The sequence below is a fragment of the Nomascus leucogenys genome, chromosome 5 (genome assembly GCF_006542625.1).
Source record: "Nomascus leucogenys isolate Asia chromosome 5, Asia_NLE_v1, whole genome shotgun sequence".
Lineage (NCBI taxonomy): Eukaryota > Metazoa > Chordata > Mammalia > Primates > Hylobatidae > Nomascus > Nomascus leucogenys.
In genome coordinates, this window is record NC_044385.1 from 34,675,638 (window position 1) to 34,699,817 (window position 24,180).

The window sequence follows — 24,180 nt, forward strand, 5'->3', positions numbered from 1 at the left end:
AGGGAAGAAAGAATGAGAGGAGGTATAATGGAAGGCATCAATTTCTAACAGAAAACCATTAGCAAGAGTGATTAACAGTACAGGTGGTATGTTAGCATTCAGTCTCTTGGGACTTGCTGGACTTAAGGAAGGAGGATGTTCCTACCCTATCTCTGCCAACTGCAAGGCTGTGTTAAATCTATATTGTAGTGAAAGGATCAAGTGCAAGGATCAAATTGATACCACACACGCAGTGCTATGGAATAGCCCACTATGACAAGAGGTGAGAGAGAAGGGCATGCCAGGCAGGAGAAAATGCACATGCACAGGCAAGGAGGCATAAGAGGATCTAGCAAATTTTAAAACTGATCTCCTTTTTAAGTATCCTCTAAGAGTGCATCAATATTCACTGTGCTTTATTTTTGCATTCATTAAAATATATAACCTAAGGCAAGTGTTATATTTTCAGTATATTTACACCATTCCAAGGTATATTTCAAAATGTTTAACTTCAAACCTGCAAGTATGTAATACATCCCAGTTGATATTTGCCATCATTACCGTGTTTGATACACAGAGAACGAAAACGCTATTTTAAGAAACTAAACTACACACATCTGAAACAGAAAATTATTAAATTAGGTGGTATACTGTTTCAAGCGATCTGTATACGGACTTTCTTTTCTTTTTTTTTTTTTTTTTTTTGAGATGGAGTCTCACTCTGTCACCCAAGTTGCAGTGCAGTGATGCGATCTCGGCTCACTGCAAACTCCACCTCCCAGGTTCAAGCAATTCTCCTGCCTCAGCCTCCTGAATAGCTGGGACTACAGGCGCCCACTACCACACCCAGCTAATTGTTGTATTTTCAGTAGAGACGGGGTTTCATCCTGTTGATCAGGCTGGTCTCAAACTCCTGACTTCCGGTGATCCACCTGCCTCGGCCTCCCAAAGTGCTGTGATTACAGGCGTGAGCCACCACACCTGGCCTGTATACCGACTCTTAAAGCTTATTTTAAAAATATTCAATACCATGTGCAACTGTGGATAGACTCAGGCAGCGGATCACTTGTACAAGGATGCTAGTTGAGAGACAGACACAGCACTTTCACAAGTGATAGCAATTGCTCAATCTTCCTTTCCTCAACTCCTACCATCTTTATGAACTTACGAATAACTGAAGTTAAAAAGTACCTAATGATAAAGCAAGATAAACTATAGAATCAACACTTTTGAGCGTGAGTACAGTAATACATTTTAAGTGAGAGAGATCACATTAATAAAACTTTTACTACTGTATATTGTAATTGTTCTATTAGTTCCTGTTGTTAATCTCTTACTGTGCCCAATTTATACATTAAACTTTATCACAGGTATGTATATATAGGAAAACACAACATATATAGGGTTTAGTACTATCTGTGGTTTTCCGCATCCTCTGGGGTTCTCGGAATCCATCCCCCACAGATAGGGGAGACACTAGTGTATATCTAACAAAGGAAACGTGATGATCAAATAGAGAAAGTTTATGAGGAAGGATATACTAAAGATAACCTACAGTCAAAGACTTCCTCAGGTCAGAAGAACACTATGGTAAAGTAAACAAAAGACATCTCAAGAGGCAGAAGGCTGGGTTCCTTTTCTGACTCTGCTGAGCCAAGAGTCAAGGTCCTCCTCCTCAAGCTGACAAGACTTACCACCACCAGATCTCCATGGCCCCAGCTCTGAAACAAATAATCAATTTTAATCCTTAAAGTTTCAACTGCTAGTTCTGCTTACTGGAATAAGGAGAGGGAAATGCAGGAAATATTGTCAGTTCTACAGATAATTGTGCTGTTTTATGAAGTATATCTTGCTAAGTAGTCTTAATATTCCTCTCTCATATCACAATCGCTATGGACTGGGAGAATACAAGGTAACTGCATCATTTCTGATCTTTGATCCTCCTTAATAGATGCTTAAAATTCCTCTACCACAGGCATGTTCTATACTTCAACCATAAAAAGCTCAAAGTATTAGAAAGCAAACAGAACTTGCTTGTTATTCTCTAAAGGTGTCAGTATATCTGCACATATCATGAACCAATTGTTTTAATAGTATAAGTCATATATTTTTGGCTAACATAATTCAACACAGAGAGTCTGGCTGCTCAATAGCCACCTGAGATTTTCTCAAAATTAAATACATTACATACATGTGTGTACATGTGTGCATACAAAATATTTTAGCTGTTAACTAGGGAATTATAGGATGATCTGCTGCTACTCTAACTCACCAAAATATTTCAAAATGAAGTAGACATCATGAGAAGTGTATTACTAAAAGAAAAATCATTAACATTTTCCAAGTTTTAGCACAGTTCATTCCAATATAAAACTGACCACAAAAGCAAAATACTTATAATAAACTAAGCAATCCTCATGTTATTGATGCCAGACAGGTTTTTATTTACAGAGTTACTGCTATTTCCACCTCAAGTCTTTCTAAAATTACCAACATTTCTCTAATTTTTTTTTTATTATCAACAATCATTAAGAGATTTTTAGCCTAAAATAATACCAGTTCCTAAAGCAATTTCTCTTTTTGGGAAAAACTGATACACTTACGCTTTTAGGATAAAAAATAATGTCATTTCATTAAAATAATTAACATCACTCTAAAAGATACTAGTTGAGAGAATCATCAAACTACTAATATGAAACATCTAACAGGGAAATAAATACACATTCTGTATATTCCATGACACTAAAGAAATACTGCTTGAAAAAAATATCATTTGGTTTCTTGGCAATGGATACCACTATGGATCAAATTACAGCACAAAAAATCCTAGAGGCACTATACAAATACTTTTGATACACAGATTTAAGCTTTCATATTTAACCCACAACTCTTCAAGACCTCTCTCTAGTTTCTGAAATAGAGTATTAAGATTTATTAGACTTGGGGCATACGAAATCAACCAACCTTGAAATTATAACAGAGAAGAAATATGTCTGATTTGTTCACCATTGTATTCATTTCTAACATCTAGCTCAGTGCCTAGAACACAATAAATTCTCAATAAAAACTTACTGAATGGTTATTTTGTTAAACTGGGTCATGGCTGTTTTGCTGCGCTGACATTTTCAGTATAATGCCTATTCTTACCATTTGAATTTGATCTAAACCATTATTTAATTTAAATCTAGTTTTTATTCTGAGAACTCTTCATTTTCTACTTAATAAAAACAATAGAAATAGCAGTTCCACCTTCTTAAAAATGTGCAAACAGACATGAAAGTACATTAAAGTATACAAAGGACAGAAAGAAAGTTAAGTAACAGATGAGACTGTGAGTGCAACTACCAATGGCCCCACAATGAGTAATACTGCTACAGGTCACAGGAACAGAAGTCACCAGGGAAGGCCATGTCAGCCAAGTGTGTGTTTCCATTCCATCCCTTTGGCCAAAAAAGGGGCTCTAAACACAGCTGTTTTCAAAATATAGTCACCACAGAACTTTAAGAGTCTTCAAAAGCTGGCAGATAATCTAAAGGTCAATCAAAATACACACTGGAGTCATATATAACAATGTCCTAAAAACAATTAGCGAGGCAAAATGCTGTGAGATACGGGGGCAGGACAAGGGAAGCATGCAGAAAAGGAACAGAAGGGGCAGGAAAGGCAACTAAATAGAAGCTCCATTAAAGCTTAAACTGTGACTCAAATTCGAAAAGTCCTGCTGAATTGCATCTTCTGAGCCAGTTTTCTTAAAGCTAGAAATAACTATATAACATAATAGTCAAATGTGAATTCTAGATTTAAAACAAATAGTTCCCAATGATGTGCTAGGAAGCAGTATACTTTTTTCCATATTTCAATTAGATAAAAAGCAAATTAAATCTTTTTTATATTTCATTTTCCTCATTAGCAAAGTTTTTGAATAATTTTAGAGTCTGCAAAATTTTCCTAAGAATTATGCAAAACTTTAATCTTTTTAACTACTCTCATTTAAACACAGTTTGGTTTGCTTTTAATTTTAATACAGTTTATGTACTTTTAAAAACTCATGAAAGAAAAATTCTAAAACACAGAAAAATAGGGAGAGTATAGCCCCATCACCCCAAAATAACAATATTAATATTTTAGTACAAGCTTATTTTCAAAATTAAGTATGCATATTTACATGTATACATGAGAGGCCCCACAGCTCTTAATTTCTTAAAGGAGTCAATGAATGAAAAAATTAAGCATTTTAGATCTAGTCTAAGATGATGCCCATTTTATAGAGGAGAAAATGGAGTTTCGGAAAGGAAAACTGACTTGCCAAGCAATAGCAAGAAACAGAACCCTGAACAGAAAGGTACAGTCTCCCAAATCCTGGGCTGAATACTCTTTCAAATACCATGAGACGTTTTATTTCATTTCATTTAAGATTTTCTTTGCATCCAACCACTGAGTCATCTCTTTATCCAATTAAATATTATTGTGAGCCAGGAGTACTAAGGACACAGAGATAAAAATAGTCCTGCTCAATGCCTAATGGGAATTATCAATACACACATGCAAACAGAAAATTTTTTAACTGAAATGTTTTACTTGGTGTACATGCAAAATGTAGTGGGAGAATGTAGTGGTGTAAGACAAGTGTTCCTTATAGAGAAGTGGCAATTGAGCTAACCTTGAAGAATGACTTAGTGTTAGGCAGAAGAGATATCAGGGAGTAGGAATGAGAATGGGAAAATAGCAGCTAAACTGCAAAAGAGCTTAGAACAGGAAGGCAGGAAATAAGACCAGATAGGTAAGTCTGGAGACTTTGAAAGAAAAGGAGTTTAGGTTTTACCTATACGAGATGAGGAACCACAAAACCATTTTACCAAGATTATTCCACAATTAAAACTTGTAGAGAGATCATTTCTTGTGCCAGTGAATGGCAAACAGTTAAAAAAAAAAAAAAAGGGTGGGCGGGGGGGGCAAGCGCCAAAACCATAGTAGTAACAGTGAGGATAGAGTGAAGGGACATGAAAAATATTTAGGATTAGAATAGGCTATTCCATAAAAAACAGAGCAAGGAGTCTAGAATAACACAGACAATTAATAATAGTGTTGCTATTCACAGAGTGCCTTCATATTTTCTAGGATCTGAAATACATCTTAAATTGCTACCAAGGCCGGGCATGGTGGCTGGCTCACACCTGTAATCTCAGCACTTGGGGAGGCTGAGGCGGGCAGATCGCCTGAGCTGAGGAGTTCGAGACCAGCCTGTGCAACATGGTGAAACCCCATATCTACAAAAAAGAATACAAAAATTGGCCAGGTGTGGTGGCACACACCTGTGGTCCCAGCTACTTGAGAGGCTGCGGTGGGGAGAATCACTTAAGCCTAGGAGGCGGAGGCTACAATCAGCCAAAATCGCCTCACTGCATTGCAGCCTGGGTGACAGAGTGAGACCCTGTCTCAAAAACCAAAACAAAATAATAAAATTGTTACCAAAATGCTTCACACTATAGATTACCAACTATAGTTCTCAAAAAGCAATTAATGTTCAACCAAAATTGACAATATAGGAGAAATGGAAAGGGAAAAAAAAAAAAAAGGAAATGCTGAACTGTTTATGAAAAGCTGGGTTTTGACAGCACATGAAGCAGAAACTGAAAAGTCTTGGATTTGAATTTCTGACCAACAAGTCTTTCTTACAAAGATTTTAATTTCAGAAATAATTTTGGAAACCTACTGATACAGGAGTTAAGTACAGCTGGCTCTCTGTATCCATGGGTTCCATATCGGCAGATTCAACCAACTGCAAATCAAAATTATTTGAAGAAAAAATTAAAAATAAGAATACAACAATAAAAAATACAAACAAGAAACAACATGATGTAACAACTGTATACACAGCATTTCCATTGTATTAGGTATTACGAGTAATCTAGAGATGACTTAAAGTATACGGGAAGATGTGTGTAGGTTAGATGGAAACACTAGGGACTTGAGCACGGCGGGGTGGTGTCCGGAACCAGCCCCCTATGGCTATCAAGGGACAACTGTATCATGTTGCTTAGTAAGTAATGGTTTTATAAAATATTCTTGATATAAACTTAAGTGAAAGTATAATAAATAATGTCAAATGAATTTCACAATACAAATAACTGGCTTGATGCTACAGGAAAGCAAATTGTGTGCTGGAACAACTACTTGTTAGTGTTTATCTTTAGAAGTGGAAAGCCTTTGGTGAGTACCTAAAATATTAATTATTTTTTAAGAGAACAATCACATCTTCAACTCAGCCCTTTAAAAGATTCCACAGACTGCTGCATCATGGCTGAAGCATTTTAATTTCTGGAAAGATTGTAAGAATAAAGTTTAAACTTACTTGTGTTAGCTCTTCAGAGAAAATAAAAACAAATCAAATCTACGGTTATATATTCCATTAACTAGCTTAAGGTAATCACCTCTAAAACTGGATTCTACTTCTCACACATAACACACACAGAGAAATAAAAAATGGAAGCTACCAATGGTGGGAGCCAGGTTTCTCACTAGCGGACAAACAAGTGACCCTGTAAACATACTATAAAAACAAAATGGTTATAAAATGCTTCGCCAAAACTCACCACAGAGATTATCTACAAAAACAATAATGTTGGCCAGGTTCGGAGGCTCACACCTGTAATCCCAGCATTTTGGGAGGCCAAGGTAGGCGGATCACTTGAGGCCAGAAGTTTGAGACCAGCCTGGCCAACATGGTGAAACCCTGTCTCTACTAAAAATACGAAAATTAGCTGGACGTGGTTGGTGCATGCCTGTAATCCTAGCTACTTGGGAGGTTGAGGCAGGAGAATCACTTGAACCAAGGTGGAGGTTGCAGTGAGCTGAGATCACACCACTGCACCCCAGCCTGGGTGACAAAACTATACTCTGTCTCAAAATAATAAAACAAAACAAAAAACAGCGCTGGGCACAGTGGTTCACAGCTGTAATCCCAGCACTTTGGGAGGCCGAGGCAGGCACATCACAAGGTCAGGAGTTCGAGACCAGCCTGGCCAACATGGTGAAACCCCATTTCTACAAAAAATACAAAAATTAGCAGAGCGTGGTGGCAGGCACCTGTAATCCCAGCTACTTGGGAGGCTGAGGCAGAAGAATCGCTTGAAACTGGAAGGCGGACGTTGCAGTGAGCCAAGATCATGCCACTGCACTCCAGCCTGGGCGAAAGAGCAAAACTCCATCTCAAAAAAAAAAAACCAAAAAATCAAGCCAATAATGTCACCTACTATCACCTATTATCAATATGAGCTTAACAAAAATTTTTATGTCAGCTGTGACTGAAAAATGTGATAACACTAAACAATAAAAATTCCTATGATTAAAAAAATGAAAAATACAAGCTTAAAAACGGAAGTAAAACTCCCTAGAAAAAAAGGGAGAAAAAAAACATTTACTCTTTTGAAAATGAAGCACAACTCTCTTAGTCATACCTCTGCAATCTAGTATCGTGACTGCAATGTCCTCACATCTGAATTTTCCAGGTGTCTGAGGCCTACTTCTTTATCCATCCAACTTTTTTTTTTTTTAAGGAAAACCTTTCTAAAATATATTATACACTCCTGACCCTTCTTAAGCAGACCACACTGGAACCTCTTCTTGACTGTGACATCATTGAAAACACAGTTATCCTCTCAGGGCCATGAAACACATAAAGCTGTTTCAAATCACCCTACACAAATCGGCTAGTGTGATTTGGTTGAGTCGGCTTTTAAAGCTTTCCTGTTCCCTCCTTGACCACTAAGCTGCTACTGTCACTTCTCACTATTGTCAAATGAGCTTGTATCTAAGAGCTCATCACCTTGTGTTTAGACTGCCATAAAACCATTCTAATTTGATAGGAAACCTAATATTGAAACTTGTTTGAACCGTATTTTTTTTTAAGTTTAAACACGAATGAAATGCATGAGCTTTAGTGCACTTAGAGCGCTTAGTGAGTGGAGTACATGAGCTTTAATGCATGTATGAAGGTGTTCTGAAATGGTTCAATCTTATGTGTTTACTTCTTATTTCTCTCTGTGGTTCCATATAAGGAAAATTTCCAGGAAAACTGAACTCCAGATTTCAGATTCTACTAAATCTTTTTTAATATTTTCTTATTAAAAGTAAAAAAACGCCCTCCTTCACACTCAGATCAAGTAAATGGTATATGATACTATAGGCAGTAAGTATAAAAATACTTAAGTATATGGACATATTTTTCTATTAACGTTAAAACCTTTTCCTCAAATTGCTAAAACATTACATTTGCTTTTCTAACACTGAAATTGTTTTCAAAATTTAAGCTAACAATATTATTATGCTGTATAAAGCTGTCACGACCTACTATGATTTCACTAAAACCACACTCACACACAAAAGGTACTCCCTTCATGCCAAATTACATTCATTCTAAAAGTGAATGGGCAGGTAATTACAAGGTGAGACTCCAACCATTAGATTAACTCACAGACCTAATTCCCAAAGGAGATATATATACATATACTGGATCAGAAAGAAATTCTTATTTAAAAATTAGGCTATGCTGATTCATCTTTAATTCCCTATTTTTATTTCATCTACTTTCAACCGATTTGGGAAATTATTTCATTTTTTTACTCTAAAGCCTTTAAAGGGCCTTTTTTTTTTTAATTTACTAAATCACAGTAATTCATAAACCACAGGTCACGTATTCAAATCACTAATAGTTAACTAAATGCTACGCATTTGATATTTACTCCACACTCATACTAGGATTGTTGTATTTTAGGAAAAGAATAACATGAATTTTACCATAAACCTTAATTATACACATTGACAGTATTACAATTTTAATCCATTTATAATTACCACTTACTACCAAAGGGGAAAAAAAGACAGGAATGAGGTCAGTTAAGGAACTACAAATTAATATGCTTTTTATTTTTATGTGACTTAGATATATTACAGCAGGACCAACTTTGGGGCTCTAAACTTAAAAAACAAAAAAGCAATGAAATCTTGAAAGTACTTCTGACAAAATAATACCTCCAGAAAGAACATCCACATTAAAACAGGAACAAAACAAGGAGTTGACAATGTTTATCAGATCACAGTATTAAATGTCACTTCTGGGAATATTAACAGCACTAGACAGCTAAGAAAGGTATTTCCTCAGTTAATATGAAATCTCCTTCCAAAAACTTCCATTTTAGTATTTTCTAAAGACAAACTTAATGAATTAGGTATTCATTATAGTATTAATGTATGATGGTATTCCTTATGGATAAGGTACATTTCATAATTGTTAAGTTCTGTGAGATGCACAGGATACCTGGTTCAGATTTCTACTGATCCCCTGGAGAGATTACAAAGGCCCAACTCTTCCCGTTGTGTAGAGAACAGAACCAATTGGTAGGCACTTGGCAGGCCAGAGGAGTTTACATTAGCCATGCAGTAAAGAGTGAAGAATTCCGACAGGGGGATGGTTAAAAATCAGAATAAGTTATTTAGAGCAGCTGTGAGAGCTCACTCTCTTTAATAATAGAACAGACTCTTATGTGCCGTGGAATGATTTTGAAGTAATGCTATTCAAAATCAAAACTGGACAGCTTCTCAAAGTCCCTTCCAGACCCAGAGACCAAGAACATTTACATCCAACAATACTAGTGAGAACCAAACACATCTCTTCTGCAAAACACTATCTTTACTTAATTGGAGGATATTAACAAGGTGGCTTTCTAGGCAGTTCTGTGTTTTGCTAGGTATCTGGGTCTTTTTTATCTGCATTCTCCTTGCTTCTACTGAACCGGAAGTTAACAGCTTTCACTGTTCAAATATTAATTTTTAAACCAAACCCTAATTACAGCAGGGCCTCAAACTGATTTACCTAACTAGCTACATGACCTTGGGCAGTCATTTCTTGTAAAATGAGAGGCTTGGACTAAGACCCACTAGCATGTTTGTTCTGTTCACCACTCTACTCCCCGCCCCTGGGACAGGAAGGCATTAAGAGAAAGCCATTGCTATCCCCAAACTACAAATATAAAAAAACTTAAGTCATTTCTTTCTTTTCTAATCAGTTAGATTTTATTCTGTTTTTCCCATTTTTAAAGAAGACAATGACACCGAAATTTCCTATGCAGCAAATAGAAATGTATATAATTTAAAATAAGGTCTTCAGTTTTTAGAAATAAAAAGGATTAACTATGTAATAGCTGACAATTTTCACCCAGTTTTTTTCCTCTTTTCTTCCTTCCCTTTAACCCATTACTGTGTCCCATTCCTTTTTCCTTTGAAAGAGAGCCCGAAAGAGTGCAGGACTTAGAGCAAAAGGGCCTGAGTACAAGCCCCACCTCTTCTATTAACTGACTCTGTGGGGACAAGCCACTTCCCCTTTGGGGCCTGAAAGGCTGCATCTGTTAAACAAGGGAGCTGCACTAATTATTAATTTCTAAAGTATGCTTCTCTTTAAAAAATCTGATTCACCTTATATTCTACCCATTATTCGATTCCTAATGCCTTGACTGGTGCTCACCACATCATTGCACAGTAGCCTTAAAATCTGTCTTTCCCTCATTATTTTTCCTTACTATCCATACTGTTACCAAACAAATTTAATCCTAAAACCATGAGTTGAGCAGAGTGAAAGGCACATTGGCTTTGAAGTCAAAGAGACCTGGGTTCAAGTTCAGCCTCTGCCACCCACTACATAATCGTATCCCTAAAAAGCCTACGTTAACTCTCTCACCAAGGGTTAAATAAACTGTATAACGAACCTAAGACAGGGCCTGACACCCTGTAGATGCTGGATAATATTTATTACCTTTCCCTATTTCCCAAGATCAAGAGCCTCAGTTTCCCACTGTGTACACCAAGGATGACCAAGAAGTTCCATAGGTGGTATGCATTAATATTATGAAACCACAGAGGCACAATCTGCGTTAAAAATGTTTCCAAAAGGCTCCTGTGTGTCAGCAAAGTCTCAGCCTGCCAACCTCTGCCAATACACTTCGTGGATAAAGCAGCCTCAGTCACCAGCTCCTCTTGAACTCTCAAAAGTAAACGGTGCAGCCTCCCTCCCCCTGGCCAAATCCACAGGTCTAGGAGAAATGAGGACTTGATGCACTGCTTTGAAAAGATGGAGATTTTATGGATTTTAATTTACCGCAAACCAATCTCCTTAGCCTGCCATTCACATAAGAAGCCACTCCCAATTCTTTGTACTTGTATGTACTGGCAGTAAGCTAAGGTTAGCGCTAATGTTAACATGAATGCACCAAGCACTGTAATTTAAATTGATTTTCCAATCACAGGAAACTAAAAGGTATGACAAAAGAAAAAAAGAATCAAATTTCTCACATAATGAGGATACACTGAGCTTTGCAGAGTTATACAAACACCTTCTGAAAAAGCAACGGCTTTCTTCTTGATTTCAAAACTGGGTCAAAAACTAGAAGGAACGAGGGAGGAGTGATAGGAACTGCCAATGAGAAGCTCACTTCTTAAAGTGACTTAAGTATGGTTACTCAATTATACGGGAATTTTTAAAAATTCCCAAACTAGGAATAATAACAATCTTTATTTCCATATACTAATCAACGATACAGCTGAGTTAGTGGGTTACAGAGGGCAATCTAGCAACTGTGTCGAAGTGTGGAAGCCAAAGAAATCTTGTGCAGAAACCTGTTGTTTTTTTTTAAGTGCCACCTTCTTGTTCAAGCTACTTCAGCCCGAGGAACTGTCGCAAAAGCATACAATTAAAAGGATATAACACTGCTCAGGAAAAAGTGTTTCAAAAGGCTTAGCTTCACTAAGCTTAATTCTTCATTAAGAACGAACCAAATTCGTATCTCTACCTAATAACGCAGTCCCAATAATTTGAGATCTGTGCTTTTCTGTGGTCAGGCCAAGCTGCTCTACTGGCCCCTGAAATGAACTACTACCCAACGAATCTGACCAAAATTCCTGCCATGAGCTACTATGTTTCTGCAAAGTAATTATTCAAAAGCACTGCTGCTTCTGGTCGGTCTTTTTTCTTTATTGTAGGAGAGTCCGTTTTCTTCCCCCACGTTCCTTGCTCACACCCCAAACTAAACAGGCATAGTCTTCTCCACCTAGACTTGAGGTCTCTGATCAAAGCCATTAGCCTCAAGACTCCTCCTCCACCCCCACTGCGCTCCCACCCTGTTCCGCGCCCCTCTGCATAGCACCCTCAGTATGACTACAATCTCTTTCCCCGGTCTAGTTTTCTCTCATTTCTGACCTTATCGATGACCAGTACTCCCTCTTTACCCAGAGCTACCCTGGTCCCAGCTCTATCTTCCAATTTCAGTCCCCATCCCTGCCTAGACCCTCCTCAGCTCCCACCCCTGCCCAGGCCTCCCACCTCTGCCCTCTCACTGCAATCCCCACTGCTCTAATACCTGATCTTATTCAAGTCCAGTGCCCACAACCCAGACTTTATTCAAGTCCTCATTCCTGGCCGCGGCCCCTTCCCTCTTCATTTTAAATCCTACTCAATGCCCCCTCTTTCCCACCCTTGGCTAAAACCCCAACTTCATTCCTAACCCCAACAGTTTTCCTGTGATCCTGTCAAAGACCACTACTCTGGCCGGCCCACACCGCTTTTTCTGACTCTGAGCCTGGTGCCTCCGCCAATCCTTCACTAAAAACTCGTGCCACAAAATCTCCGACCTAGCCTAGTGCACTAGTACCCCATTTCCGATCTCCTACGGCACGCATCCTTCCCACTATATGCTGAAGTGTCTGTCTTCCCATCTCGGATGATAGCCCTGGAGCCTCCTCCCCATCGTCGGCGTGCATAGCCGGAGGCCTAAGGGACCCCTTCTCACCCCAACCCACAGCTCTGCTCCGCATCCCTAATTCCCTTTCACACGCCTCTCCTAAGGGTCCCTCTCCCCACTTACCCCCAATCAAGTGACTTCGGTTCCCAACTGGAGCCTGGGGCTTCTCTCTCTCTCTACCCCGCCCCCACTAAAGCCCCTGTCGAATGCCCTCTCCCCACACCAAGCCCCGCGGGGTGTGTCCCCTCCCAGGAACTCCAGCCCAGTGGCTTCCCACAGAGGTCTGGGGTTGCCCCTCTTCACCTCCGCGTCCACCACCTCGTGGTAGGCGGGCGGGGGGTCGAAGCCGCCCCCGCCTCCGGTGCTCCCGCCGCGGGAGGGGCCGCCGCCGCCGCCGTCACCTCCGCCGTCGCCCCGCGGGCCCCCGCCGGGCCCGGGGCTGGGGCCACCGCCGCTGTCCATGGGCTCGTAGCCGCCGTAGTCGAGGCCCGGCCGCTCGTTGGTGAGTAGCGCCACGGCCTCGTTGATGTCGTTCTTGGCCAGGCGCAGGGCCTTGCGGATGGTGGCGGGTTCTGAGAAGCCCATGCACAGCAGCGTGGTCATGTGCTGCTCCTCCTCCGATTCCATGGCTTGGGCCTCCGGGCCGCCCCGGCCAGCGCACGGCGAAGCTACGGGTCCCGGGCCTGGCGGGCCGCGCAGCGCACCCTCCGCGCCGCCTCCGCGCCCAGGTTGGCCCCTGCGTTCGTGCTCCGCAGCCGCCTAGCCAGTCTGGGTGTGGGCTTGGGTCCTGCGAGCCGAGCTAGGGCAGTGGGGCGCTCAGGCGCGGCGGCGGCCCGGCCCAGCCCTGCGCGCCGCCATGTTGGCCTCCTCCCCCTCCGCCTCCTCCTCCCCGGGCCGCGGGGCCGCGCCTCCGCTCCCGGAAGCGGCACGGGAGGCGACGGTGCTCGCCGTTGGCAGGCTAGGGGTGGCGGCGGCGTATTCTGTTTGTTTTAAATGAAGGAGCGCAGGGAGGGGCCGCGCCGCGGAGCGTGTCTAAGGTGAAAGGGCTGCCGCGCAGCCAGGCAGAGACGAGGGCGGTTCCTCCATCGTCGCCACCGCCCGCCCGTTTCGCCGGCAACAGGTTCCCCCGGGACGGGAGGGGCCGCAGCGCCGCGCAGCTCGCAGCGCTGAACGTCGCCGAAATCCCTTGGCCGGCCGAGCCTTCGCAGCCGCGACGCGGCTTCTCTCCCTCCGAGTCCCCCGAGCCTCTCCGAGCCCCCGATGGACTTCCCCTCTCTGGCCGGCGCCGCCCGACCCGCCTCCCCATCCTAGAGGGAATTCCCTGCGCCGCAGCTGTGAGGCACCTTCACCCCGGCCTGAAATGCACCGCAGTGCTGAAGGAAATCCATCCTCATCCCACGCATTTTCACCCGCAACGCTGCCTGAATACGCCTCGCTGCCCACAGAAATTCTTGCCCAAACCAGACGCGTGGACCACCCGAGCTGAAATTCACCCTCACTAACACCCGCCAGCCCTTGCCGAAATCACCCTAAACCCGTTGAAATTAATTCCCAGCCGTCCGAATTTTCCTTCCAACATTGACTGACCATCTGTCTCCGCCAAGCCGACTGAACTCGACCGAACTCTTACCGTGAAAGCCCCTGAGAGTCCAAAATATATTTTTCCAGCCCGAAATCTAAATCCCAGTTCTCTGTATGAAAACCTCCAGAAACCTAGACTCTGTTACTTCCTTCGGCCACAGACTCGTTCGAACATCGTGGACATCACCTTCCCACATTTTTACCGCAGTCTTTGGCTCCGATTCTTTGTCCCTGCCTCTTGGGCAGCATCCTACCCCTGTTTCTTTCCACCTTTGAGGATTCCTCTACCCCTTTAAAGGCCTGCTTTCTTTGCTTTCTCTTCTCACCTTTGGCATTGGCACTCTGGGGTCATATCTTTAGTTCCCTTGACTCCACCATCTAAGCCAAGGGTGTCCAATCTTTTGGCTTCCCTGGGCTACATTGGAAGGAGAAAAATTGCCTTGGACCACACATAAAATATACTAACGCTAATGATAGCTGATGAAATTTTTTAAAAATCTCATCATGTTTTAAGAAGTTTACCAATTTGTGCTGAGCCGCATTCAAAGCCGTCCTGGGCCTAAGTCCTTGCTGTTTTTCCTCTTCAATTTCCTTCAATTCATAGTTCTCTACGTTATTTTCCCACCCTTTCCCAAGATTCGGATATCTATTCCTTCATTCTTGCTGAGTTCATCTCCTATGCCTATTCCTACCTACTTGCTGAGTTCATCTTCTAATGTCCTCATCCTGGTTTCTTCCTGAACCTGAAATCCAGCTAACCTTACTTTTTCATCCCATCAAACCCCTGCTGTTGCGAGCCCAGCACTCACGAAGATCTCCACATACACCAAATATTAAATTAGTGCCAGTACCCAGACATTGTCTCTGCACTCTGCTGGGCATATTTTCCCCTGGACCACGAACCCTTCGTACCTAGTAACTTGCCACCTATGTTTATAAATACCAGCAATTTGATTTACAGGGTGAATTTGTCACTATTGTTTACTTTTAAATGAAGTTACTGTATTTGTTGTTTCCATTAAAGGCGACATTATAAAGCCTAGGCTTCATATCCAAAGCAAATAAAGTCTCTTAATTTTTGAATTAAAAGTAACAAAAGGAAACCTTCTCACACTTCCGAACAACAATGACAAGAAGGAATGCCTATAATTGGTTTGGGTCACAATGTATATACTGAAATAAAATTTTTATTAAGTATCAACTTCTAGTTACACAATGAAGTTTTAAATGTTTATCTGTGACATATGAAGAACAAAGCGATCTAAATTGATGTAAGCAGGCTGTCATAAGGTACATGCTGAGGAATTTATTCAACAAATTGAATAAATTTATTCAGTAAATAATTATTCAATAAATAATATATTTAATAAATAGAATAAAAATGATTCTATTTACTGGGTGCCAGGTACTATTCTTGGCACAGACAAAAATTTGATGATGGCAAAGTGAGGGCATTCAATTCTGCCCTGTATTTGAAGAGTTAATGACTAAGAAATGAATTACAAGAAAAGAGGAAGTAACAAGTAACAAAAAAATTGTTTGCCACTAAAATTTGAGGTAGAACCTAAGAGGTCATGAGAGAGCCAACTGAATCAGATGGCACATTAAAAGACTCATCAACGGTGGCAGGTTTATAGAACATGACAGAGGAAGCTGTGCTTAGCTGAGAAGAGGAAGCAGGGAAGGAAGCAGAGAAAAACAAAGTCTGTGATAAAAACTGGAAAGGAGCCACAAAAGGCCACAAAAAACAAGGAAGTCCATTTTGGAACCAGATCCTGGAGTGACTGAAAAGGCAGAGTGTCATTTGAGGATGCGAGTAGTATAATCATACTTTTTTGCATGTAAGAAAGCAAGTGAGTACTTTAAACTGTGGAATTGGGATAGCAGGGGTGGGGCCTATGGTATGAATATTCATACTTTTCATTTACATTTTTATTTTTATTGCAGTAAAATCTAGAAAATGTTGAGAGGATTTTTAAAAATTTAAATTACATTCAATTCCCATAAATCTTTCTCTAGAAAGGTTCTAAAGGAAAAGAAAAAAATAGCTACATCGAGAAGTAAGGTATGATGAACTATCTTGAAGACTGAGGGTTTTCTAATGTTAATAAGTAAGTTTTCAAATTATTGATTGAATATCTACTTTGAGCCAGGCTGAGGACTAGGGAGACAATTGTGAGAAAAACATTACACAATTTCTACCCCTTTGGAACTTACTGTCTATAATAAAGGGAAATAGACAAATAATAGTCATAAAGCATGACAGGCGCTTTGATGGGGGAATTTCAGGATATAAGGGGCAAATTCTTGCCCTCTGTGGGGGTAACTACCAAGTCTAGGAAAACTGAAAAGTCTCCCAGAGAAGATGACGTTCAGACTATAGTCTGACATAAGGTTGGAAAGCCAGGAAAAGGAATATGAAATGAAGGGAGAAAGTTCCAAAGAACAGGAACAGCATGTGCGAAAGTCCTGTTGTGGGTGAGAATAAAGCAATTTGGAGGAATTAAAAGCCAGTGGAGTATAGAATTCTAGAGAGATATGGATTGAGCATTCCGTTTTTTTTGTTGTTTTTTTTTTTGAGACGGAGTCTTGCTCTGTCACCCAGGCTGGAGTGCAGTGGCGCGATCTCGGCTCACTGCAAGCTCCACCTCCCGGGTTCACGCCATTCTCCTGCCTCAGCCTCTCCGAGTAGCTGGGACTACAGGCGCCCGCCATCACGCCCGGCTAATTTTTTTTTGTATTTTTAGTAGAGACGGGGTTTCACCGTGGTCTCGATCTCCTGACCTCGTGATCCGCCCGCCTTGGCCTCCCAAAGTGCTGGGATTACAAGCGTGAGCCACTGCATCCGGCCTGAGCATTCCTAACCTGATATCTGAAATGCTCCAAAATCTGGAAAAAAAAAAAAAAAGTATTTTCTTATTCTTTTTTGTTTTCTTATTAAGAGATGGGGTTTCACCATGTTGCTCAGGCTGGTCTCAAACTCCTGAGCTCAAGTGATCTCACCTCGGCCTCCCAAAGTGCTGGGATAACAGGCATGTGAGCCACTGCACCCAGCCCAAAATTTGAATTTTTTTTTTTTTTTTTTGAGACGGAGTCTCACTCTGTCACCCAGGCTGGAGTGCAGTGGCGCCATCTCAGCTCACTGCAACCTCTGCTGCAGCTTCAAGCGATTCTCCTGTCTTAGCCTCCCGAGTAGCTGAGATTACAGGCCCATGTCCGGCTAATTTTTTGTATTTTTAGTAGAGGCGAGGTTTCACCATGTTGGCCAGGCTAATCTCAAGCTCCTGACCTCAAGTGATCTGCCTCCCTTGGCCTCCCAAAATGCTGAGATTACAGGTGTGAGCCACCAAGCCCAGCCCCCAAAATTTGAAAATTTGAGTGCTGATGTGATGCCACAAGTGGAAAACTCTGTACTTGACTTCTGGATTGCAGACAAAACATGGGTGGAAACTGAAAACCTGCCATTGTTTGTTATTGTTGTTGTTTAACAGCTAATATAGGTATTCTGGGGATGATACTGCCCTGTTTAGGTACCCTGAACGCATTATTTTTTCACTGTATTAAGGGTATGCCATATTTTTTACTGTTAAGTACTTAAGTGTGAATGGTATAAGAAAAAAATTGCTTATTGGTAGCATATATATTCAGAGACAGGAATGATGGTGATGCCAGACAATCACAGATTGTCCACATCAGTAGCTCACATGGTGACACCTCTGCTTTCTGATGGTTCAATGTATACAAACTTTGTTTCGTGCATAAAATTAAAAATTTGTATTAGGTCAGTGCAAAAGTAATTGCGGTTTTGCCATTAAAATCAATGGCAAAAACTGCAATTACTTTTGCATCGAACTAATATAAAATTATCTTCAGGCAGGGAGTGATAGCTCATGCCTGTAATCCCAGCACTTTGAAAGGCCGAGGCAGGCAGATCACCTGAAGTCAGGAGTTCGAGACCACCCTTGCCAATATGGTGAAATCTTGTTTCTGCTAAAAATACAAAAAATTAGCCAGGCATGGTGGTGGGTGCCTGTAATCCCAGCTACTCAGGAGGCGGAGGTAGGAGAATCGCTTGAACCCAGGAGATGGAAGTTGCAGTGAGCCAAGATTGCACAACTGCACTCCAGCCTGGGCAACAAGAGTGAAACTCCATCTGAAAAAAAAAAAATATTAGCTGGGCGTGGTGGCACACACTTGTGAGCTCAGCTACACGTGAGCTGAGGCAGGAGAACTGCTTGAACCCGGGAGGTGGAGGTTGCAGTGAGCCGAGATCGCTCCACTGTACTCCAGCCTGGGCAACAGAGGGAGACTCCGTCTCGATAAATAAATAATAAATAAATACAATTATCTTCAGCTTAGGTGTATAAGGTGTGTTTAAAGGCTGGGCGCAGTGGCTCATGCCTGTAATCCCAGCATTTTGGGAGGCCAAGACAGGTGGATCACAAGGTCAGGAAATCAAGCCCATCCTGGCTAACATGGTGAAACCCCATCTCTACTAAAAATACAAAAAAAAAAAAAATTAGCCGACATGGTAGCACGCACCTGCAGTCTCAGCTACTTGAGAGGCCGAGGCAAGAGAATCCCTTGAACCTGGGAGGCGTAGGTTGCAGCGAGCCGAGATCACACCACTGCACTCCATCCTGGACAACAGAGCGAGACTCTGTCTAATAAATAAATAAATAAATAAATAAATATAAGATTTGTATAAAACAAATGACTTTTGTGTTTATACTTGGGTCCCATCCCTAAGATATCTCATTCTGTATATGCAAATATTCCAAAATCCAAAAATATCCAAAATCTGAAAAACTTGTGGTCCCAAGCATTTCAGATGAGAGATACTCAACATGCAGTAGTGAGAAAAGAAGCTAGGAAGGTGGACAGACACCAGTTCCAAGAGGACCACTTAAACTGTGATAAGGAAATTGAACTTTATTCTGAGGGAATGAGAAGTCACAGAAACATTTATGCAGAGGACGGAAGTGATGCTACTTAAATTGTAGAAAGATCAACCTAACTGCAGTTTGGAGAATGGTTTAGAAGGGAGGAAAAGTGAAGGTGGAGAACCCAGTAAGGAGAGAAAACCAGTTAGCCTTCTTAGGTAACCACTTTGGAATGAAAAGTTGAATTTTGTTTTCTTATGCAGTGTACAATTTTTGTCTGTTGTCTTGCCTTGAAGCAGTTTTAGTGTGATATATCTAGATGTGGCTTTTTTTATATTCATCTCAATGGAGTTTGTAGAGTTTGTTGAATATGTGTTTTGAGGTCTTTCATTAGCTTGGAAAATTCTTGGTCATAATTTCTTCATCTATTGCTTTTGTTTCATTGTCTCTCTCTTCTCCTTCTGGGACATTAATTACATAAATGTGAGACCTTTTCACCAAATCACATTTGTCTCCTATCTTTGTTTCTTTATTTTATAATTTTTTTTTGAGACAGGGTCTCACACTGTTGCCCAGGCTGGAGTGCAGTGGTGTGATCCCAGTTCTCTGCAGCCTCAATCTCCTGGGCTCAAACAATCCTGTCACCTCAGCCTCCCAAGTAGTTGGGAATAGAGACATGAGCCACCTACCTGGCTAATTTGTAAAAATTTTTTTGTAGAGACAGGGTCTCACTATGTTGTCCAGGCTGGTCCCAAAACTCCTGGGCTCAAGTGATCCTCCTGCCTTGGCCTCCTAAAGTGTTATATTCTTCTGTCTCTTCATAATCATCTCAATATTTTCTTCTGCCTCTCTTCTCATTCACAGATTCTCCCTCAGCTATATCTAATCTTCTATTTTTTTGTTTTTGTTTTTGTTTTTGAGATGGAGTCTTGCCCTGTCACCCAGGCTGGAGTGCAATGGCATGATCTCGGCTCACTGCAACCTCCACCTCCTGGGTTCATGCCATTCTCCTGCCTCAGCCTCCTGAGTAGCTGGGGCTACAGGTGCCTGCTACCACACCTGGCTAATTTTTTGTATTTTTTGTAGAGACGGAGTTTCACCATGTTAGCCAGGATGGTCTTGATCTGCTAACCTCATGATCCGCCCACCTTGGCCTCCCAAAGTTCTGGAATTACAGACGTGAGCCACCATGCCTGGCCTAATCTGCTGTTAAGTCTACTTATTGTGTTCTTAATTTTGGTTATTGTATATATTTCTATAAATTCACTTTAATTTTTTATGACTTCCACATCTGTGCTGAAACTATCTTGTCATTTAATTTCTCAAACATGTTAATCACAACTGTTTTATAGTTTGTGTCTGATAACTTCCATACTGGATCTCTTGTGGGTCTGTTTCTATTGTCTGATTTTTCTCTTATCAGTCACTTCTTATATTTTTATCAGCATAGTTTTTTGAAATGGAAAATTGTGTTTTAAAAACCATAGAGATGACCTGAGGTTCTAGTTGATATGTTATTTAAGGGAGGATTCACTTTAGTTTCAACAAGCAGTTGGGAATACATATAATAAGCAACTTAATTCCTGCCATGCCTCCTCACTGGCCATGCTTCTTCCAGGCGCCGGCTCCTCTGAGCCACCAACCTGCGGCTGCCCTGGCCCACCTGCACCTCTGGCAGCACCATGACAGATCAGGTCTTTGTGACACTGACCACAAATGATGCCTACGCCAAAGGTGCGCTAGTCCTGGGCTCATCTCTGAAACAGCACAAGACCACCAGGAGGCTAGTCATGCCCGCCACCCCTCAGGTCTCAGACTCCATGAGAAGAGTTTTAGAGACAGTCTTTGATGAAATCATCATGGTAGATGTCTTGGACAGTGGTGATTCTGCTCATCTAACCTTAATGAAGAGACCAGAGTTGGGTGTCAGGCTGACAAAGCTCCACTGCTGGTCACTTACATAGTATTCAAAATGTGTATTCATGGATGCAGATACTCTGATCCCAGCAAATATTGATGATCTTTTTGAGACAGAAGAATTGTCAGCAGCACCTGACCTAGGGTGTCCTGACTTCTTCAATTCTGAATTTATCAGCCTTCAGTTGAAACATATAATCAGCTGTTGCATCTTGCTTCTGAGCAAGGTAGTTTTGATGGTGGGGAACAAGGCATATGGAACACATTTTTTCACAGCTGGGCAACAACAGATATCAGAAAACACCTGCCATTTATTTATAGCCTAAGCCACATCTCTATATAGTCCTACCTCCCAGCATTTAAAGTGTTTGGTGCAAGTGCCAAAGTCGTGCATTTCCTGGGACGAGTCAAACCATGGAATTATACTTATGATCCCAAAACAAAAAGTGTCAAAAATGAGTCCCACCATCCCAACGTGACTCATCGAGAGTTTCTCATCCTGTGGTGGAACATCTTTACCACCAAAGTTTTACCTCTGCTTGAACAATTTGGCCTTGTCAAAGACACCTGCTCATATGTAAATGTGGAAGATGTCTCAGGAGCCGTATCACATCTGTCCCTTGGGGAGATCCCAGCTATGGCACAGCCTTTGTATCCTCAGAAGAACAGAAGGAGCGGTGGGAACAGGGCTAGACTGATTATATGGGAGCAGATTCCTTTGACAACATCAAGAGGAAACTTGACGCTTACCTCCAGTAGAAACACTGCATTTTCCTGTGGACACATTCACTTCACAAGCCTTGTTTCCGATACTTAGTATCTAGAGCTGGGTTGAGAAAAGTCTGTTATGGTTGCTAGAGATTTTCACTAAAACTTATCAGATGAGAGGTTTTTATAGGACAGCAGGTGAGAACTGGGCAAAAGTTGTGAAGCTGCTGCTTCTGTTGTTACATGGACAGTGTTTTGCTTTTTAGTCGTATTCAGCTTGTTTCAGAAATTCTCACTTTTGTTGACTGCCAACATACAAAGTAAGGAAAACTCGATATTAAGCTGCTAAGATGGCTGTACCAATTCTTAAAATCTGCAGAGCCTAGTTCCAAATCAGTCACTCCCTTCAGAAGCAGACGTGGCATCTGATCCTTGCTTGCTTGCTGGTTGTACCTACCTTTCACTAGACCTGCATTTTAGAGTTGCCCAGTGCTGCCAGAGTGAGTGATTGTAATTCTGTTTTCAGGTAAAGATAGCTTATATTAATGCTGCTGAGTGATTCATAAACGTATCAACAAATAGCATTAACCCATTTTATTTCCTGGTCTTAGTGTCTGGAGATGTTCACCAGTTTTCTATGTACAGTAAGGCAGCGTGCTAAAATGCTTTTGTTCGGTCTGTATATTTGAAAATAGCAAGGTGTTCTCTGATGGTTACCTGCAGTGGAACCCTGTATGAAAAATAAAGACTTACTGCCATAAAAAATAAAAAATAAGCAAACTTTGGGAGGCCAAGGTGGGTGGATCACAAGGTTAGGAGTTCGAGACCAGCCTGGCAAATATGGTGACACCCTGTCTCTAATACAAAAATTAGCCAGGCGTGGTGGCCCACACCTGTAGTCCCAGCGACTCGGAATCTGGGAGGCAGAGGTTGCAGTGAGCTGACATCGTGCCACTGCACTCCAGCTTGGGCAACACATAAGACTCTGCCTCAGAAAAAAAAAAAAAAAAAAAGAAAAAAAAAAGAAACTTAATTCAACCAGGGATTAGGAGGGTTTCTGTGGGTTTCTGGACCTCAGTCTTTGTGAGGGCTAGTCTATTTTTGGCCCATTTTACTTGTAGGATTCTTTAGGGTTCCCAACTGATTTAGTTGTTTATTGCTGTATCTCAAACCACTTCAATATTTGTGGCTTAAAACAATAGTGATTTCTGGTCATTATCTGGGTTGACTGAACAGTTCTTCATTTGGTATTGGCTGGAATCATTCGTAAAGCTGCATTCAGCTGGGCACTTGGCTGGGGCATTTTAGTAAGCTTTCACATGGCATCTCTATACAATATTCCATCCCCCAGGGCCTCTCCACATGGCCTATTTCTCCACTGAGATAACCTTGACTTAAGCATGGAGGCTAGATTCTAACAGGGAGAAATCCAAAAGTACAAGTCCCAGTGAGCAAGTTCATATTTAATCTTTGTTTGTTTCACTTTTATTAATGTACTATTGATAAAAACAAATCACATAAGCCAGATGCAGTGGTGCACACCTGTAGTCTCACCTACTTAGGAGGCTGAGACAGGAGGGTTGCTTCAGGCCAGGAGATAGAGGAGGGAGTGTGCTATGATCACACCTGTGAATACTGCACTCCAGCCTGGGCAATATAGCGAGACCCCCATCTCTCAAGAAACAAACAAAAGAAAACAAATTACATGGCTAAGCCCAGAACCAATGTGAAGAGGACGACCCACAGGCATAAATCCTGGAAGGTTTGGTTCACTAGCAGCCAGCAATGTAACATATTACCATATCAAATGAAATCCTGTGGTGTTCACCAGAGTACCTCCTCTTTAATGGCTCCTGATCTCCAATTCTTGTCATCTCAGCCCTGTAAGCTCTCTTCAGCTTTTGGGCTTCTCAGTTGCTGATTAAGAATCAGCAAAAACATTAAAGGAAAAGCAATACCAAATCATGGGTTCACCTCTCTGTACTTCCTTTCTCTTTGGGATTGGTCCTTTGAGTTCACATTTTCTTAGAAACTTTCCAGTGCCTTCAAACTGGTATTTCCTGTATTCTTCTCAGCTTTTCTAGTTGTTCTCAGTAGGAGGGATGGTGTTAAGCAAGCTGATCTGTATTGCTGGCTCACAGTGGCCAGGGAAGTAGAAAGAGCTCAAAGAGAAGTGACTGGTTGGGTCCCAGGACATCTAGTCTCAGAAAATCCCTCAGTCTCTAGCAGGGCAGGGCAGAGGAGACCCAGAACCACCTTTCCTCAAAGTACTTTAGCCTATGCAAGCTTAGAGTGTCGTCCTTTTACTGTTAACCAGTATTAAC

At 41.5% G+C, this 24,180-nt stretch overlaps 1 protein-coding gene and 1 pseudogene across 1 annotated transcript in view; one reads left to right on the plus strand and one right to left on the minus strand.

Moving 5' to 3' along the window:
* The window catches only part of USP24 (ubiquitin specific peptidase 24), a 148,356-nt gene extending 134,558 nt beyond the window's left edge, over positions 1–13,798 (minus strand). The window contains exon 1 of the mRNA XM_030812898.1: positions 13,071–13,798. Coding sequence (XP_030668758.1) covers positions 13,071–13,394 — 324 coding nt within the window. The 5' untranslated portion in view covers positions 13,395–13,798. The remainder of the gene's footprint in view (positions 1–13,070) is intronic.
* Positions 13,799–20,913: 7,115 nt separating this feature from the next.
* Positions 20,914–21,907, plus strand: LOC100580393 (annotated as a pseudogene).
* The last annotated feature ends 2,273 nt before the right edge of the window (positions 21,908–24,180 follow it).